Genomic DNA, 18,538 nt, shown 5'->3' on the forward strand with positions numbered 1-18,538 from the left:
ATGTGTGCTGTCAGTGCACCTTCAATAGATATAACTGACAATGCTGTTCAATGTTCCATATTTCAGGGAGCCAGAGGGTTTCCAGGTACACCAGGGCCTCCTGGACTGAAGGGTCACAGGGTGAGGAGACATTCTCTGTTACATTTGTGGACATGTTACTGAGTTTTTATATGACTATAGCTGCTTTTCTCCTTTTCTCCATGCTCGCCAAATAATATATTTCAATTCCCTTTTTTACTGTTTTTCTTCTGTTTTTGTTAACAGGGCCATGGTGGAATAATTGGTCAAAAAGGTGAAACTGGAGCTGTTGGATCCAAGGTATTCAATGAATAAAAATCAAACTATTTTCAGTCTGTCAGTTAGTTAGTTTGATTTGTTTGAAAACCTGGTTTCTATTGTAGTTGGTTAAGTGAAACCTGTTTGACTTATATATTATATGAATTACCTGCCTTGCTAAAAGGCCTGTAAAACATATTGCCATGTAGCAGTGCTATCTTATTACTAAACTAGTACTTTTTGTACTACAGGGTGCTACAGGGCCTTCTGGTCCATTGGGAGCACCTGGACCCATGGTAAGTTATATTCTAATGCTTCCTTTTTTAAGGACTTGATCTATCAAGCTAGTGAATGCTTAAGGAGTTCTGACACTCGTGAGATTCCTGGAACAGCCCGTACAGATTATAAAGTATTTTGTGTGTACGAGTGTATGTGGACAGCAGTACACACACTACTCTGAATTTGCTGTCTGCTCTTATCTTGAATGAGGCAAGGCTATATATGTAGTACACTGCAAACATCCCTCTGAACTTCCTGACTTTAAACTTTTGCATTGAATGGAGGAGAGCTGTAATTTATCACTGTCTGCGTACAACAGGGTCCTGCTGGGATGCCAGGGGAGAGAGGACGCTCTGGACCCGGCGGTATAGCAGTAAGGATAATATCACTATGCATCAAAAACAACTGCTATCACCATAGTACCTTTTTCTCTCTGTCACAGATTTGATATGTGTATTAATTGTGCACTTACAAAGAGAGTGCCCACAGTGTTTAACTGTGATTTACAAGTCAGAGTGATCCGATTTTGTCTTTTAGGGTAAACGTGGTACACCTGGTAACCTTGGAAAGCCTGGTCCAATGGTAAGTTACGGTTAAGGGGGATTTGAGTAAAGGGAGGGGAACCACTATCACCTGCTTGAATTGCACATATTTCATCCAATATGTTTGTACATGTGTTGTGTGAATGAGCATTTCCAGAGTTTATTACGAAAGTGTAATTGTCATTGTTGCTGGTTTAACAGGGTCCCTTGGGTCTCAGTGGTCCACCTGGATATCCAGGAACCCCAGGAATGAAGGTAAGAACAGTAAAATACTCTTTCTTCAGTTATAAACTCTTGGGAATGAGCTCTTTTAAAGAGGACCTATTACACTTTTGTGCTTTATCCCTTTCCTTTCGTGTGTTATCTAGTTTTTTGTGCATGTAAAAGGTCTGCAAAGTCCAAAAGTTCACGCCAAAGGGAGTTCCTCTCACCCATAGAAACACTGCTCCTGAACTGTCTGAAATGCCTTGCTCGAAGTCCCGCCTTTTCTTCCTTAGAGTGGTGATGTCACAAAGTAACACATTTACATAATACCTGCCTAGCGGCTAGTTTGGCAAGCCTTCAAAGCTCATTAGAGCAGAGCTGGAACAGAGTCCAAAGAGTTTGGTTAGGTGGTCCAATCAAAACAGAGTGGGCTAGCTGACCAATCAGAGCCTACTGGGCTTTTCAGGGAGGGGAGGGGGAGCTCAAACGGAGCATTTTAGAATGAAAACCGGTATGAGAAAAATAAAAAGTTTTTTGAAAACATTAAAGCATGTAAACCTGTTGTAATTAAAACCCGAAATACAAGTATGCACCTGAAAATGAGCATGATAGGTCCTCTTTAATGACTTTCTAATGGGAAGTGAATAATTAGTTACTAACAAATCAGGTATTCAGCCTAAATTGTTTTATTCACTACTACTGTTTTCTATTATATTACTTCCTACCATTATCTGTTTGTGTTTGACACCTATGTACTCTATATACACCAAACTGCTAGTAAATTGCCAATTCTATCAGTTTCACATCTCTGTATATTAACTCATTGTATTCCACAGGGACAACCTGGCCCCACAGGAGTCCGGGGTCCAGAGGGCCCACAGGGACAGAGAGGGGAGACCGGTCATCTGGGCAGAGCTGGACCAGTTGGCCTCCAGGTAAATTTCTCCCTTTACTTACACATCACATACAGCTCATCATAAGGAAGTTATTAATGAAGCTACCTTTCTTAACTGTGATGGAAAACATCACATGGTTGCCAGGGTTATATGCTTAACATGTCAACATGCTGCTGAGTGCACTGCTGTGATGATCTAATCGGAGACATGTTGTGTTTAAAGGGACCCATGGGTACGGACGGTGGTCCTGGTACCAAAGGACCAGTGGTATGTACTCTACACAGTTATTTCTTTTAAACAACACATTTACTGTTTATGATGAGGATACACAAAGGTCACATATAACATGGCTTACTCTTCACAGGGTAATCTTGGTCCACAAGGTCCAGGCGGCCATGCTGGACCCCATGGCCCACCAGGACCTCAGGGAAGCACTGGTCAGCCTGGTATTAAAGGACAACTGGTAAACTGGCTTTAGATTTTGAAGATTCTTGCTTTTTTTTAAAAATGTTTTGGCTTTTAGCCTTTATTTGATAGTGACAGTGATAGTTATGAAAGGGGGAGGGACATGGGGCGGGTGCTCTACCAGGTGAGCTACCGGGGCACCCAGATTTTTGCTTTTTATTGTTTGAACTCTTTTTGTTTTATACTGAATAAACAGTGAAAATTGCTTGACATGCAGGAGACTCACATTTTTACATCTCTGTGTTACAGGGAGATGTTGGTGTAGCTGGATTTAAAGGAGAATCTGGACCCAAAGGAGAACCTGTAAGCTTCTACTACTTATATAGAAATAGCTAGGTTTTGACATAGGATTTGTATGAGAGTGAAATATCCATTCATGCTTAAAACAAACAAAGTGTGTGTGTGATTTTTTTTTCTTCATTTTTAGACAAGGATATGTAATTTAAGTAAGGGAATATGTAAAACATAGCTTACATAGTATTTTCTGGCTTGTGTGTCAACTTTCTAGGGTCCGCCAGGCTCCCAGGGTGTGCTTGGGCCTCAGGGCGAAGAAGGAAAGCGTGGAACACGTGGAGACTCCGGCTCTGTGGGGCCTCTCGGTCCCGTCGGAGAGAGAGTGAGTCGGCATTCTGCCTCCTACTGTAACATTGATCAGCCAGAGAGCTGAACTTTAAGGACGGGGGTCATCTCAGTAAATTTGAGAATGAAAAGTAATCACTTTGGGGTGGGAAAAATCAGGGACACAATAAATCGCTGGTTGGTAAATTAGTGTGAGAATTTGGAAATGCTCAAATTTATGCAGCGCATGTATAAATATAATGGTTAGATCTGTCACCAGTGAGGAAGATGGATGAACGGTGGTTTTCCCTGTTATATATGGTGGTACCATTTCAAATTGGGGGGCCCTTCTGAGGCCACATATGATTTTACGGGTACCAAAAATATTAAGCACAACTATTACTTACAGTACCTAAGGGAGTAGAGCGGCCGTCCACTAATGGGAAGGTCGGTGGTTCGATCCCTGGCCACTGCAGTCGAAGTGACGAAGTGTCCTCAGGCAAGATACTGAACCCCAAATTGCTGTGCGTGTGAATGTTTATTGCTCCTGAGGAACAGGTGGCACCTTGTATGGCAGCCTCTGCCACCAGTGTACCAATGGGTGTGTGAATGGATGAATGCTGACTTGTGTTGTAAAGAGCTTTGAGTGGTCGGTAAGACTAGAAAAGCGCTATACAAATGCAGTCCATTTACCACCCATATAGGTTTGGTTCTCCAAAAGACTAATGATACACATTTTATCACTGCTATGAATTTTTACAATTTACCCTCTCTAGGGATAAATGTGGGGTGAAAAATGTACGAATATATTTGCCACAGGGTCCAGAGGGGGGGACAAGGCACTGGTCTTGACTCTGTTTGGGGAACTTCCCGAGGAGCATCAGTACTGGATTACTTTGCTCCCTTCATCTGCTTATTTACTATTGTTACCTATCATTTGTGTAAGAATAAAAGTACAAACTCATGATCTGTTTTTCAGGGATCTCCTGGTAACAGAGGATTTCCTGGTGCTGATGGGTTGCCAGGACCTAAGGTACATCATTGTCTACTACTGTATATTATAGTAATGATTCAAATACATGAGGCAAGATCTGTTTAGTACCATCATAGCTGATTTTAGAAGCTTATTGCCAGATATTACCAGTGGTTGTGCTATGGGTGTTTTGTTTGGCACTCACATGCTTCAGTTGGCAAACTGAACAACTTATATTTTTTTTTCCAAAGGGTGCTCAAGGAGATCGTGGAACATCTGGCCCACCAGGGCCCAAAGCTTCTGTAGGAGACCCTGGGCGTACAGGAGAACCTGGTCTACCAGGTGCAAGGGTAACACTGAAGAGCTTGTCATTCCAGTTTTTTATCTACTATATCATTACATGTATTATTTTGTGTCTGTATCTCACATTTCTATTGCTCATATATATATTTTTTTATCTCTTTATCAAAGGGTCTTACTGGTACCCCTGGAGTCCAGGGAGCAGAGGGCAAGCTAGGACCATTGGTAGGTTACAGCGCTCAATCACATTTAAATTAGACATTGGAGTTAGCGTTCACCTTATGGTAAAGTAAATGATTGAGTTAAAGTGTGGGTTTCCTTTGTTCAGGGTGCCCCAGGTGAAGATGGTCGTCCAGGCCCTGCAGGGTCCATTGGCAACAGAGGGCCCGCAGGAATCATGGGAGGGCCAGGCCCCAAGGGCTTCAATGTAAGGCTGCAGGGTCACTCAAAACTTTGCATTAATAGTCAGTCTGTTTATCTCCTGTTCTGTTTCTAATACAAAACATGTCTTTTTTAACACTCAAAGGGAGACCCAGGAAAGACAGGTGAACAAGGATCTGCCGGAGTTTCAGGTCAAAGAGTGAGTACTGTTTATGAGTGAAAAAATTTGCTTTGTTTGTTTTGAAAGAAAAGAAAAAGGTAATGCCTGCACACTACTCCATGCCACAATATTTTCATTGACTACGTTTTGATCCTGTTTGGATCTTCGTCAGGTCAAAATGCTTGAAAAAGTGGAAACCACACCCATATTCATACATAAAGCACACCAATAGGCAAACACGCTCTATGATGGCAGGTGTAGTTCATCCAAAACATGATAAAAACATCCACAAACAATTCACAATTTGATAATATACATACAAACAGTAATACAAAAGCCATACTTCTAAATATCAAATATGTTATGTCATATTCATCATCACATATATCAGAAAATCCATCACCTACATTCAAAAATATAACATTACATTAACGTAGAGGAAAAAAGGAAAGAAGAAATATTCAACATAACAACAGCGTGTTCTGTTGGCTTCAATGTGTTGTACTTCCTTACTTTCCTTTTCCTTGATTCCACAATGATCCACTTTACCACTGAATCATTAGTAGGTATAGTCTTTAGTTACCTAAAAACCTCACACAGGTAACCAAACACGCTGTTGTACTCCAGATGTACTATCGGCAGGTTGTTAATTGTCTCTTTGTCTTCAGGGTCCTCCTGGAAAAGATGGAGAAGTTGGCCCTGCTGGTCCCCCTGGCCCATCTGTAAGTGTGTGATATATTTTTGTCGCATTATTTTTTTTATTTTTACTGCAATAACAAATGAATGAGACATTACTGTGTCCTCTCAAAGGGTGTTGCTGGAGACAGAGGAGAGCAGGGACCTCCAGGTGTAAATGGATTCCAGGTACATAATTGTTTTCAGTTGGTATTAAGAGCTAATGAACACTGACTATGAGACTGTAGATATGAGAAGACGTGGCGGTATTAAAAATGATCAGACCCCAGTCTGTGCTGAAGAAGTGCTCGGATAGTCATGCCTGACTGTCTTGTCTTCGTAGGGTTTGCCTGGAAATCAAGGCCCTCCTGGAGAATCTGGAAAACCAGGTGACCAAGTGAGTGTGACAGAAGCCATAAATGCTATCTTTAATGTTGCTCTCTGTGCTAACACATTTCAATCATTTGAACTTTCATATTTAGGAGCTTGATGGGGATTCAGTTTAGACGCAACATAAATACCATTGTTTGTTTCCTTCAGGGTATTCCTGGAGAGCTTGGTGCTGTGGGCCAAATTGGACCAAGGGTAGGTGAATTTCACCATGCTAAATTGTTCAGGTGGTCGGTATAGTTGAATACCTCAGACTGACGTCGATGATGTTCTTTCTTCCCCAGGGAGAACGTGGTATTCCTGGGGAGAGAGGAGAGCTGGGTTCCACTGGTCTGCAGGGACCTAAGGGGATCCCAGGTGCACCTGGTCCAGATGGGCCAAAGGTACTGTACAGAGGCATCACCTGAATATACAGCAACATATTGTTTTTGACCATGTGATAATTCAAGGAAAATACTACTGAATGCAGAATCATTGTCGGACAAATATGGTAAATATGTATGTATATGTATATTTGATCTATAAAGAGATATTAGCAAATGATATGGCCTGATGGTTGGCTTTTACAGTGAAGGGCTGAACTAAAAAGAGAGAAAAACTAGAGACCATCTTGTGATGGGATCACACCAGCCGCGACGCCAAATTGGACCAGGGGCGTAAAGTATGTGTGGGGGGTTACCCACTTCCCACCCCCCTACTTCCAGCGCTCTTGTTTGGACCAAACCCATCTTCGAACTCGGTCTTCATTTTGATCTCAACTACACACCTGTAAAATGTTGTGACTGCATCTTGCACAGTTGCTACATACTAGTGTTATTCCAGCATACACAGAGAGAGACATACTAGTGTTATTCCAGCATACACAGAGAGAGACATACTAGTGTTATTCCAGCATACACAGAGAGAGACATACTAGTGTTATTCCAGCATACACAGAGAGAGACATACTAGTGTTATTCCAGCATACACAGAGAGAGACATACTAGTGTTATTCCAGCATACACAAAGAGAGACATACTAGTGTTATTCCAGCATACACAGAGAGAGACATACTAGTGTTATTCCAGCATACACAGAGAGAGACATACTAGTGTTATTCCAGCATACACATAGAGAGACATACTAGTGTTATTCCAGCATACACAGAGAGAGACATACTAGTGTTATTCCAGCATACACAGAGAGAGACATACTAGTGTTATTCCAGCATACACAAAGAAAGACATACTAGTGTTATTCCAGCATACACAGAGAGAGACATACTAGTGTTATTCCAGCATACACAAAGAGAGACATACTAGTGTTATTCCAGCATACACAGAGAGAGACATACTTCTGCAGGGAATGAAACGACATAGAAGTTTGCAATGGAAAATATTAATTTTAGTGGGCAGTGTGTTTGGCTGTAATGCTTGTAGGCAATAAGGCTGCTAACCATAGTGTTTGTTTATCACTGTAGGGTAGTCCTGGTCCCCCCGGTGTACTTGGTGACATGGGTCCTCCAGGTCTTCAGGGAATGCCAGGAGAGAGGGGTATCTCTGGCCCTCCTGGGCCTAAAGGTGACAGAGTAAGTTCACCATTGTCTTCTTCATGTTGTCAGTTCTTACATATAATGTATGTGTGATAGTACACATAAATACTGCAAAATGGGTTTACGTATCTGGTTGCAAAAATTGTAATTCCACTGGAAATGTGCTGTAGTCAATTTTGGAAGGTGTTCTCAAGTTTCAATCAACGAGTCTGAGTTGTCTGTCAAGTCCATGTCAATGAGTTCAAACTGAATGTCCTTCACCTTCACCTTGCCGACCTGAGTGCTGTTCCAATAACAGTCAATAAAGGAGGCTTACACCTTTTTTTGCTGTCTTTTGTATAGGGAGCAATTGGCGAGAAAGGATCAGAAGGTACAGCTGGAAATGATGGTGCAAGAGTAAGCTAAATATCTTTCACTCGCAAACATGAACAAGGAAGTTACATTTACACTTGTAAGAAGAAGAAAAAAACAACAACTAATGATATATCAGTGCACATTCAAGATTTGTCACAGTTTGTTCAAAGAAATGTGTCTTGACTGCACCAGTTACTGGTAACAGTGGTGAGTAGATCTGTTTTCTGTCAACAGGGAGCCCCAGGTCCCGTTGGCCCGCTAGGACCTGCTGGACCCAGTGGTGAGAAGGTAGAGTCTTTATTCTCTTTCTAACACACATTGAGAGGCTGCTCTTTACATCACAATGACTCTAAGTGATGACGTTTTTAGGAAAGCGCTGGTTCCCATGATGCCCACTATATTGTTAATCCTGTTATTTTCTTGGCTGCGTGTGATAGCATCCTCTAGTGAAGGACAGTCTTTGGCTTGCATTGCCCGTGCAAACATAAAAAATACTGGATTTATGGTGGAGCTCAGGCTCATGAATGGTTGTAGAAATTGTTGTCAGTAAATTTGTAACATCTTTGCAGGGAGAACCTGGACCCAAAGGACCACATGGACCCCCAGGATCCAGAGGAGTGCCAGTGAGTAGTCCTGTTCAGTGTTGAATATGAAGTCTATTTAGGCTGTGTTTATAGCAGTGATACAGAATGTAGATTATTAGTGTGCTTCAATATAATAATCTCTCTCCTATGATAGGGAGCAAGAGGTGACCCTGGCCCAATTGGTGCTGTCGGATTTGCTGGAACACCTGTAAGTAGTCATTCATAGTCATGTTATCTTATTTCCTAAAACATATTTATGAGTCTTAATGATGCTCCAGGAGGTGATGCAAAAGTAGTAACAGATTCAACTTGTTTTGATGCATTCTTTGTCATATTACCAACATTTTACAGGGTCCTGATGGCCAACCTGGAGTCAAGGGAGAGCCTGGAGAACCAGGTCAGAAAGGAGATGCTGGATCACCAGGACCCCAAGGCTTGTCTGGTGCTCACGGACCTCCTGTGAGTTGCACACGTCTCTACACTAGATGAAAAAATGCTCTTGAGAAATGAGTTATAAAGTAGTTGTTCTGTGGTGTTTTTATGCATTCTGCTACTTGTTATTGTAAACAGTGTAATCAGTCATCTATGCACTTTTATTTGGTCCACTTTTACTGCATTAATTCCTGCAAAATAATTTATCTTCTGTGTACTGTATGGCTTTAAGGTTCCAGGGAAGTCAGCTTTCACTTTTTGCAACTATAATGCAGCTGATAAATGCTTCTCTAATACAGTGTTTTTTTCTTTCGTAGGGGCCAGCAGGTGTTGCTGGACTGAAAGGCGGAAGAGGAACACAGGGTGCACCAGTAAGATGATTTCATACTTACAGAAGTCTTATGATAAAGTGAAATTAGATGGAAGAGGAACACTTTCAAGTATCTGAGGACCTTGTATAATTGTCTGTTTCCAGGGCCCCACTGGTTTCCCTGGATCTGCAGGACGAGTTGGCCCACCAGGCCCAACTGTAAGTACTAACTAGAGTTTCTATGAAAACACAGTTAGGGTAAGAGGAAGAAATATTTGTCACATAAGTTTAAAATTGTCACAAATAATCTAATACAAAAACCAGAGTGTGATAAAACATCGATCCGACTTTTTCAGTCCCGATACCTGGGTTTACCGAGTACCAATCCTATGCCAGTGTTTAATTAATGAACTGTATGCCTCACTCTGTGGATGTGACTGGGATCATTCTGTTATGTGTAAGGAAACATCAGGTTTGACTTAAACATTGATATCTTAACATTCTCAAACAAAATGTAACAAATAAATACATAGATATAACTTTACTGAATTGTTATTTATCGTTAAAATATAAATCGCACACTAGCAACTTGGCAAAAAAGTCTGGAAAATTAACAGGAATGACAATTCACATGTAAATCTTTTTAATGTAGCAACAAATTGTTCAAAACTTAAACAGGAATACAAATTTGTCTTCAATGTATATAGTATATACAAACAGAATGGAATTGAATCGGTTCTGTTTAGGTTAGGTTGATAGGTTCAAAACCGTCTGGGGGCCCTTCTGTGTGGAGTTTGCATGTTCTCCCCGTGTTAGCGTGGGCTTTCTTCAAGTTCTCAGGTTTCCTCCCACAGTCCAAAGACATGCAGGTTAGGTTTGTTGACTCTGAATGTCCCGTAGGTGTGAATGTGAGCGTGAATGGTTGTCTGTCTCTATGTGTCAGTCCTGTGATAGTCTGGAAACCTGTCCAGGGTGTAACCCGCCTTCACCCAATGTCAGCTGGGATCGGGCTCCAGCCCCCCCGCGACCCTCAAAAGGATAAATGGTTACACATAATGGATGGATGGATGGAATTGAATAGATCAGCCCCATTGTCACTGATAATCGATCTATCTATTTGAGTCAGTATCGATCCGATATCCAATATCGGTATCTGTATCAGTGCATCCCTAGATAAAACTCCCTTAAAGATGGAAGAGTGAAGACGACATTTGCACCTGCTGAAATGTTTAACTCTTGATAACTGTAATGAGATTATTTTTGAAGCAGACCTAATGTTGTTTTTAGTAAAACGGTAGATCTGTAGATGACTTTCTGAATAGAAAGGATGATCAAGTGTCCTGTACACTGGGAACAACAACTGTTGTAATACTTCAGTGAACTTAAAGAAGACAACATCATTGAGCACTGCTGTGGGTCTCACAGATAATAGTTGCATCTATAACTAATCATGCATATTGTACTGATGTGTATAGTATGTACAAATATTTGTACTTTCAGGCCTCAGTATCTTTCAGATATTCAAAATGTGCTTGTTGGATCGTCTAACAGCATCTTGGGGGCTGCTATACATCACATGACCACTTCCATTCTTGCCAGGGTCCACTTGGAGAACCTGGACCCCTTGGACCTCCTGGGAAAGAGGGTCCTCTTGGTCTCCGTGGAGACCATGGGTCCCCCGGAAGACAAGGAGAGCGAGGACCAGCGGGACCACCTGGCAGCCCAGGAGACAAAGGGGACTCTGGAGAAGACGGACCCACGGTAAACAATTTAGTTGCCCGTTTCATCCAAATTAATTTAAACCTAAACCACAAATTATTAATATGTAAATTTATAAATTGCCATATTGTAAGCAATCAGTGTATGTTGCAACTACTTTAGTAAAATTGCAAATTTTAATTTATAATAACAATAATTGAATTGATCAATCGATTAAAATACTTAATTTTTAATTGCATGATTATCCATGATTTGATGATATATATAAATAAATTGAATTGAATTGAATTAAATTAATCACAATTAATCACAAAATACTTACACATTTTTTAATCTGTTCAAAATGTACCTTAAAGGGAGATTTATCAGGTATGAATCCTCTTATCAACATGGGAGTGGACAAATATGCTGCTTTATGTAAATGTATGTATATATTTATTGTTGAATATCAATCAACAACACAAAACAATGACAGATATTGTCCAGAAAACCTCACAGGTACTGCATTTAGCATAAAACAATATGCTCCAATCATAACATGGCAAACTGCAGCCCAACAGGCAACAACAGCTGTCAGTGTGTCAGTGTGCTGACTTGACTATGACTTGCCCCCAAACTGCATGTGATTATCATAAAGTGGGCATGTCTGTAAAGGGGAGACTCGTGGGTAACCATAGAACCCATTTACATTCACTGATCTGGAGGTCAGAGGTTTGTTTTTCGTCGTCAAAATTTTTTGTTTGGAGCGTTATTTAGCCTCCTTCACACAAGCTAGTATGTCATGGTACACACTACAATGACTTTAAAACTAATTTACATTAACTTTGACAGCCCTAAAAAGAATATAAAATAGTAATCATGAAAAAAAGAGAAAGTACTTCAATTCTACTTATATTGCTTTTTTATTGTTCCCAGCACACGTTTTTAACGGAGGTGTCTGATCATAACTATGGGCTTAATGGACTCCTCATAAACACAAATTGATTTGAAAGAAGTTGTATAGCTGTTGGCCAGTGTTGTTTATGGTCAACCAGACACATCAAGTTGGGATACACAGGGATCTTAAAGCCATAACATTAAAACTGGACTCCATCGGTGTTTCATCAACATTTTCTGTGTGTGTCTGCTTTAGGGTCCCGACGGTCCTCCAGGCCCAGATGGAACTACAGGACAGAGAGGCATTGTGGGTCTTCCTGGTCAGAGAGGAGAGCGCGGGATGCCAGGCCTTCCAGGACCTGGGGTCTGTACTCTGAACATGAGCTTCTTTCTTCATTGCATAGTTTGAACATAAATCATATTAATCCTTTAACTTCCTCTTTAATCAGTATGTTCTCTTTCACTGCTTCGACGGTGAATAGTTAATATGTATTTTGGTAAGTGTGTATTATGTGGAATGGTCCTTTTAGTGCTGCATTGTGAGTTGCCTGTTTCTGTTTTTTTAGGGTCCACCAGGAAAACAGGGATCCACAGGAACAGCTGGAGATAAAGGCCCCTCAGGTCCAGTTGGTGCTCCGGGTGCTAACGGACCTCGTGGTGATCCAGGTCCTGATGTGAGTACCACTTCTAAATTAGTTGTGGTTCTCAAATGATATCACCCAAATGTGTGGTTGTGTAACAGCTGTCTTAATGTTTCCTATCTGGTCCTCAGGGCCCTGCAGGATCTGATGGCCCACCAGGCAAGGATGGTGTTCTTGGACAAAGGGTAAGAGACAAAGAGAATGAAAATGTGCCTCGCTCATGTGTTGTTTTACACATTGAAAGTGACTGACGGGTGTTACTTTTCCAGGGAGACCGAGGGGATTCTGGTCCAGAAGGTTTGGTTGGTCCTCAGGGACTACCTGGCTCTCCAGGTCCTGTCGGTGCACCGGGTGATGCTGGAAGGAGAGGAGATGCTGTAAGTGGACTTTTTCACCTCTGTGGAAGTTTCTGTTCTGTGTGTCATCAGCGAGAAAAAAGAGTGTAATAACAGATTCACGCATGATTACATTCTGGGATAGATCTGGTTTAAGCCCAGAGGGCATGTTGGAACGTGTATGAACTTAATATTAAGTGATAGGAATGATGTGTTTGGGTATGACAAGAAGTTGGAGAGTGTTTCAGTGCTGGCAGAGGTCTGTGTTCACTGAGGACCTTCTAATGATCTGACTCATTTGCAGGGCTCAAGAGGACCTGTTGGTCCACCTGGCTCGGCTGGAAAGAGAGGATTAGTGGTGAGTCTCCAACTTGTAGTTATACAGCACACTAACGTACATATACACTATTGTAGATGTTTGTGAATGATAGATTTACATGAACATTACAGCTGATATAAGCCCAGAAGCACAATGAAAATGTCCCCAATTCAAAACAATTATCATGAAATGTGTCAAATCTTCCTAATTTAGGGACCCCAAGGACCACGAGGAGATAACGGTGACCTGGGAGATCACGGAGAGAGAGGGCAGAAGGGACATCGAGGGTTCACTGGTTTGCAGGGTCTTCCCGGACCTCCAGTAAGTTAAAGTGTTGCTCAGTAATCACTGCAATCATGCTGGCTCATCTCACTGTGGATTCCTCTCAGTAGGCCTAACCCACCCTGTGCGTACATTCTTTCTCCATTCTTCACATTCACTTTTGCAAACTGCAAACAGAGCTTCTCTGGGCTTTGCTGACATAGTCGGGCCGGCTGCATGTGCATTTTAGTGCATGTTAGTACATGTGAGCGTGCCCAACTGGCTAACTATCGGCCGCCGCTCTACACTGCTCTCATACGGGGGTTACAGCTGATACGCCGTCCCGACCAACGCCGTTGTGGAAGAGTAACACCCACCGTCCGGTTCCCCCGAGGTTAACACTGCTAGCTCTGCTCTTCGTTGTTTTCACTGTTAGCAGTGTTAGCACCGTTAGATGCGAGCTGCCGGCTCAGTCATGGCCATGTTGAGAGCCATGCGGAGGCAATAGAAATGCTCCCAATTAGCACCTTTAACCTTCTATACCTTCTATACATTTCACACCGACTGTAATTCAGAGCATCCAACACAAGTGCAGTCACCAAGTGATTGAGAGGCTTCTGGTAACACTGTTCTAAATCCACATCAGATTGTAGTGCAGCAGAGGTTCCAAAAATGTCAACAGATAAACCCTATCATTCTTTTCAGTATCAAAAGTATAGAAAGTTTAGAAGGACAAATTTGTCTGTCTGTGTAATAGAGTGCTCCAGGGATGATATTTTGGTAGGCCAACCAGGAGGTTAACATCTCACTGGGTTCCCTCGTCAAAAAGCCAACGGGATTGTTCCATTGGGTTTTGGATTATTGCTGAAAATAAGCTCTGTGGCAAAAACATGCTCATGGTACTTACACATTTTGTTCAGCACAATATTCTTCACAAAAGAACACCACTTTTATGATTTCTGAAGCATAAATGCAATCACCAGAAGTAAAAAGCTAACGAAAGGCTATAAACGAACTACACCACGGTCACATGAGTGTTAGTACACACAACGCGGCTGTAATGGCGGACGAGTCGGCGTGATGACGTTTAGTAGTCTCATTTAGCCATTTTTTAGCAACCGCCTTTTTTAAGACATATATAGGGTTCAAAATTCACATTTTATGTCGTAGAATAAAACGTTAAAATCTCTTCAGCTTGTGTTAACCACAGACCTGATTGCAGGCATATAACTAAAAACCCACTGACTTCCAGAGGAGGGAACAGGAAGTGCTACAATGCTAACTCACTTCTGGGTTTTAGGACTCATTCCTATAGCTCTCTATTTTGACTGAGTACATCACTGCCCTCATGACAAGGTTGGATCTATCAGAGCTTTTTGATACAAGGTGTTTCTGCTGATACAAGGTCTCCTGCTTGAGTATCATCCAACGGGTCCTAGCTATTAAACGTGCATTCTGGGAAAACTTTAAAATCTATTGTGCACATGATATGTATAGAAAAGTAATGAATATTCACCTCTTGCTTTTAGGGTACAACAGGTGAGCAGGGAGCTTCAGGAATCGTTGGACCAAGCGGAGCGAGGGTAAATGCTACAGTTCCATTTGTTTCAAGAAAACATGCTTTCCTGAATCTTTCTTAATAATAGGCGATAATGAGTTTGTCATGGAGCAAGCACAATCTATATTTTAATTTTATGCCAGAAATCATTTTGGAATCCAACTCCTGATTTTCAGGCTTAAGACTAAACATCTTTAATATGAATATGATTCAGGGGCCTCCTGGACCTATTGGGCCTTCTGGAAAGGAAGGATACATTGGACAGCCAGGACCGATGGGACCTCCTGGAACCCGCGGAATCAGCGGAGAAATTGGACCAGAGGTATTTACTCATTATACAAAGTTGAACTGTATGTGAGTTGGTCTAATAAAAAGAAGTTAAAAGGCTAAGATGCACCCAGTAGTACAGCCAGCTGTTAGGAAAAATCTGTCTATAAATTGTTGAACATCTTTTCAACAGATGTTTGGTACATAGGGAACAAGTGAATCTGCTTGTGTCTTATTATTGTCTGTATAGAGTTCTGACCACAAAGTAAAAACATAAAAACTATACAACTATTCCTATATCCGCAGGGCCCTCCAGGAGAGACTGGACCCGCAGGCCCCCCTGGTCCCCCAGGACGTCCCATGGCTGCTATGGATGACCTCTTTGGCCCTCAGGATTACGACTCCGGCCCCCCTCCTCCTCCTGAGTTCAGTGAGGACGAGGCTCTGCCAAACAGCAACTCCTCCACCATAGTGCCCGTGGACCCCGGCGTTCAGGCCACCCTGAAGGCTCTCAGCAGCCAGATCGACAGCATGAAGAGCCCTGATGGCAGCAGGAAGCATCCTGCCAGGACCTGCGACGACCTGAAGAGATGCTACCCCATGAAGAAGAGTGGTGAGTGAGGAGTCTCTTTAACATGATAGACCTTGTCTGTGAGCCAGAAACCCAAATTTGGGGTAACGGTACCATTTTGGGGGAATCATTTTCATAGTGATTTTTGGAAAGGTGTACACCCCTAGTGCTAGAAAATAGGTGATAGCGTTGCAGGGAGGTAACTTTCTGTGTGTTAGCACTTGATTTATAACCCCCTGCCAAACAAAAACTTTTCAAAACTCAAGAACCAGGGATGCACCAATACCGATACTGGATCGGATATCGGTGACAATGGGGCCACTCTAATCAATTCAATTCTATGTTTATATACTATATACATTATATACTGGAATTTTAATTCCTGTTTAAGTTTTGACCAATTTGTTGCTACATTAAAAAAGTTCACATTGAATTGTAATTCCTGTTAATTTTAAAGATGTTTTACTAAGTTGCTGATGTACAAAATTAGGAAAGCAAAATTAAGTCAAGTCTGATGTTGCCTTACAATGATCCCAGTCACTTCCACACAGTGAGGCATACAGCTTATTAATTACTGGTATCGGATCAGAACTCGGTATCGGCCGAGACCCAAAGCCCAGGTATTGCTATCGGTATCGGGACTGAAAAAGTCTTCAATCTTATTATTGACCCTTTCTCTTTGAAAATTGATGGGAATATAGCTCAGACTTTATGTTCTTCAGAGAAGTTGTTAAAATTAGCATTTCTACAAATGTGTCTTACTGCCAGTGACAACATATATAGAGATGTACTTCTGTTTACATGAAAGATGTAATGCAAAAGTTTCATCTGTACATAACCTTAAGAATGAATACCATGTTTGCATACATAGATTCAATATTTATATCCTTTAGTAACAAGATGGAAAATATCATGACACAACTCAAGAACATTTTTACCTTTTGGGGAGTGGGGCAACATTTTCTGATGAAAAGTGCTTGAACTCAGCTATTATTGTGACACATTTCAATGTGATAAAATACCACTATGTTGAATATATATATGTTATACTTTATATTGGCCACTTTTCAGAAATGTTTATTTTAGGGTAGTGTTATGACTGCACACATAAAGCTACCACTGATGCAATGCTTTCACATGTGTTCGAATTCTATGGACCTTATTCCCGTCAGATGGTACCAACTCTACTGGCTCAGACTAATCCAGAAATATTGTCAGGGCATGATGCTTCTGAACTGTGAACGCAATAAAACTAACTTATTTTACAGTTGCAGTCATTGCAGCTGTAGAATATATCAACGATGTGGTCAAAAAGCTACATGTCCAAAACTCCTGCTCATTCTGTTGTGTAGGGGAGTACTGGGTGGATCCAAACCAAGGCAGTGTGGAGGACGCCATCAAAGTGCACTGCAACATGGACACCGGAGAGACCTGCATCTCTGCCAACCCAACCACCATACCTCGTAAAGTGTGGTGGAGCTCTTCCAGGAACAAACCTGTGTGGTTCGGAGCTGACATCAACCGTGGAACACATGTGAGCAGTTACATTTTGATGAGGGGAGAGAGAGAGGGGGAAGCAGGGCTGTGTACGGCAAAGGCACAGAGAAGTTGTTTAAGACTTTATAGAAAAATTATCTTATAAAACATATGTTATTGTAAGTTAAACATTAGGAGCTCAAAATTGACAAAGGAGTGCTGAACAACCACAGTTTGAGAGGAAATGAGAGTAAAACTCATGTTATATTTGTAGTAGTGCGTCCTGGCTTATTTTGTGAAGCTCTGTATTCATTAATTTATTTGTTTCTCCAGTTCACTTATGGCAACAACGATCAGCCGGCAAACTCTGTCACAGTTCAGATGACTTTCATCCGCCTGCTCTCGAAAGAGGCATCTCAGACCATCACCTACAACTGCAAGAACTCTGTGGGCTATAAGGACGAGAAGACGGGCAACTTTAAGAAAGCTGTAATCCTCAAGGGATCCAACGATCTGGAGCTCAAAGCAGAGGGTAACAATCGCTTCAGATACACAGTGATGGAGGATTCCTGCTCAGTAAGTTCCCACATTTCAACAGTATTTCAACATATTCCTTAATTATTAACTGTATCGAAGCATACTGTAATGCTGGCATTGGTATTTCTATTGTTCTCAACAAATCCTATGAAATGATCAAAACTAACGAGTCTATCAATTAGTCTGTCCCTCCACAATTTAGCATCTTTCAGCTCATTGTTTTGGTTTTATGGCTCACAACTTTACTGTTTTGGTTCAAGCTCAGCGCTCTCATTAGCGTCGTTTCCAGCCACAGCAGCTAGCTGTTTCTATCAAATAACCTGATAGGACTGTACACTACTGGCCTAGCACCAAACGGCAGACAGACAAAGGTAGCGACCAGCTAGTAGGGATGTGCATTACAAGCAAAAGTACTATTCGAAAACCACTAGGAATTATTTGAATATTATGCGAATAATCCCCCCCCCCCCCCACAACACACACACACACCCCACATACATCCGGGTACCCAACTCTCCTCCCTCATTCGGAGAGAGCACGGGGGTTTGAGCGGCACACACACACCCCTGCATTAACAGAAAAGAGCCGAACTGAACGTGCCACACACGTTTTACCGGTAGTAAGGCATCACCTGCAACGGTTAATACAAGAGAAATATATACGTTTTA

At 41.7% G+C, this 18,538-nt stretch overlaps 1 protein-coding gene across 1 annotated transcript in view; it reads left to right on the forward strand.

The window, feature by feature from the left end:
• Window positions 1-18,538, forward strand: part of col5a2a (collagen, type V, alpha 2a) — a 59,631-nt gene that overhangs the window by 38,859 nt on the left and 2,234 nt on the right. Inside the window, exons 13-53 of the mRNA XM_074658067.1 lie at window positions 67-120; window positions 265-318; window positions 528-572; window positions 875-928; window positions 1,093-1,137; window positions 1,299-1,352; window positions 2,138-2,236; window positions 2,420-2,464; window positions 2,562-2,660; window positions 2,912-2,965; window positions 3,171-3,278; window positions 4,200-4,253; window positions 4,445-4,543; window positions 4,665-4,718; window positions 4,822-4,920; window positions 5,020-5,073; window positions 5,703-5,756; window positions 5,845-5,898; window positions 6,053-6,106; window positions 6,250-6,294; window positions 6,384-6,482; window positions 7,559-7,666; window positions 7,973-8,026; window positions 8,219-8,272; window positions 8,554-8,607; window positions 8,723-8,776; window positions 8,920-9,027; window positions 9,318-9,371; window positions 9,476-9,529; window positions 10,910-11,071; window positions 12,162-12,269; window positions 12,472-12,579; window positions 12,678-12,731; window positions 12,816-12,923; window positions 13,186-13,239; window positions 13,414-13,521; window positions 14,991-15,044; window positions 15,234-15,341; window positions 15,593-15,899; window positions 17,210-17,391; window positions 17,667-17,909. Coding sequence (XP_074514168.1) covers window positions 67-120; window positions 265-318; window positions 528-572; window positions 875-928; window positions 1,093-1,137; window positions 1,299-1,352; window positions 2,138-2,236; window positions 2,420-2,464; window positions 2,562-2,660; window positions 2,912-2,965; window positions 3,171-3,278; window positions 4,200-4,253; window positions 4,445-4,543; window positions 4,665-4,718; window positions 4,822-4,920; window positions 5,020-5,073; window positions 5,703-5,756; window positions 5,845-5,898; window positions 6,053-6,106; window positions 6,250-6,294; window positions 6,384-6,482; window positions 7,559-7,666; window positions 7,973-8,026; window positions 8,219-8,272; window positions 8,554-8,607; window positions 8,723-8,776; window positions 8,920-9,027; window positions 9,318-9,371; window positions 9,476-9,529; window positions 10,910-11,071; window positions 12,162-12,269; window positions 12,472-12,579; window positions 12,678-12,731; window positions 12,816-12,923; window positions 13,186-13,239; window positions 13,414-13,521; window positions 14,991-15,044; window positions 15,234-15,341; window positions 15,593-15,899; window positions 17,210-17,391; window positions 17,667-17,909 — 3,513 coding nt within the window. The remainder of the gene's footprint in view (window positions 1-66; window positions 121-264; window positions 319-527; window positions 573-874; window positions 929-1,092; window positions 1,138-1,298; window positions 1,353-2,137; window positions 2,237-2,419; window positions 2,465-2,561; window positions 2,661-2,911; window positions 2,966-3,170; window positions 3,279-4,199; window positions 4,254-4,444; window positions 4,544-4,664; window positions 4,719-4,821; window positions 4,921-5,019; window positions 5,074-5,702; window positions 5,757-5,844; window positions 5,899-6,052; window positions 6,107-6,249; window positions 6,295-6,383; window positions 6,483-7,558; window positions 7,667-7,972; window positions 8,027-8,218; window positions 8,273-8,553; window positions 8,608-8,722; window positions 8,777-8,919; window positions 9,028-9,317; window positions 9,372-9,475; window positions 9,530-10,909; window positions 11,072-12,161; window positions 12,270-12,471; window positions 12,580-12,677; window positions 12,732-12,815; window positions 12,924-13,185; window positions 13,240-13,413; window positions 13,522-14,990; window positions 15,045-15,233; window positions 15,342-15,592; window positions 15,900-17,209; window positions 17,392-17,666; window positions 17,910-18,538) is intronic.

This window comes from Sebastes fasciatus, chromosome 14, assembly GCF_043250625.1.
Source record: "Sebastes fasciatus isolate fSebFas1 chromosome 14, fSebFas1.pri, whole genome shotgun sequence".
NCBI lineage: Eukaryota > Metazoa > Chordata > Actinopteri > Perciformes > Sebastidae > Sebastes > Sebastes fasciatus.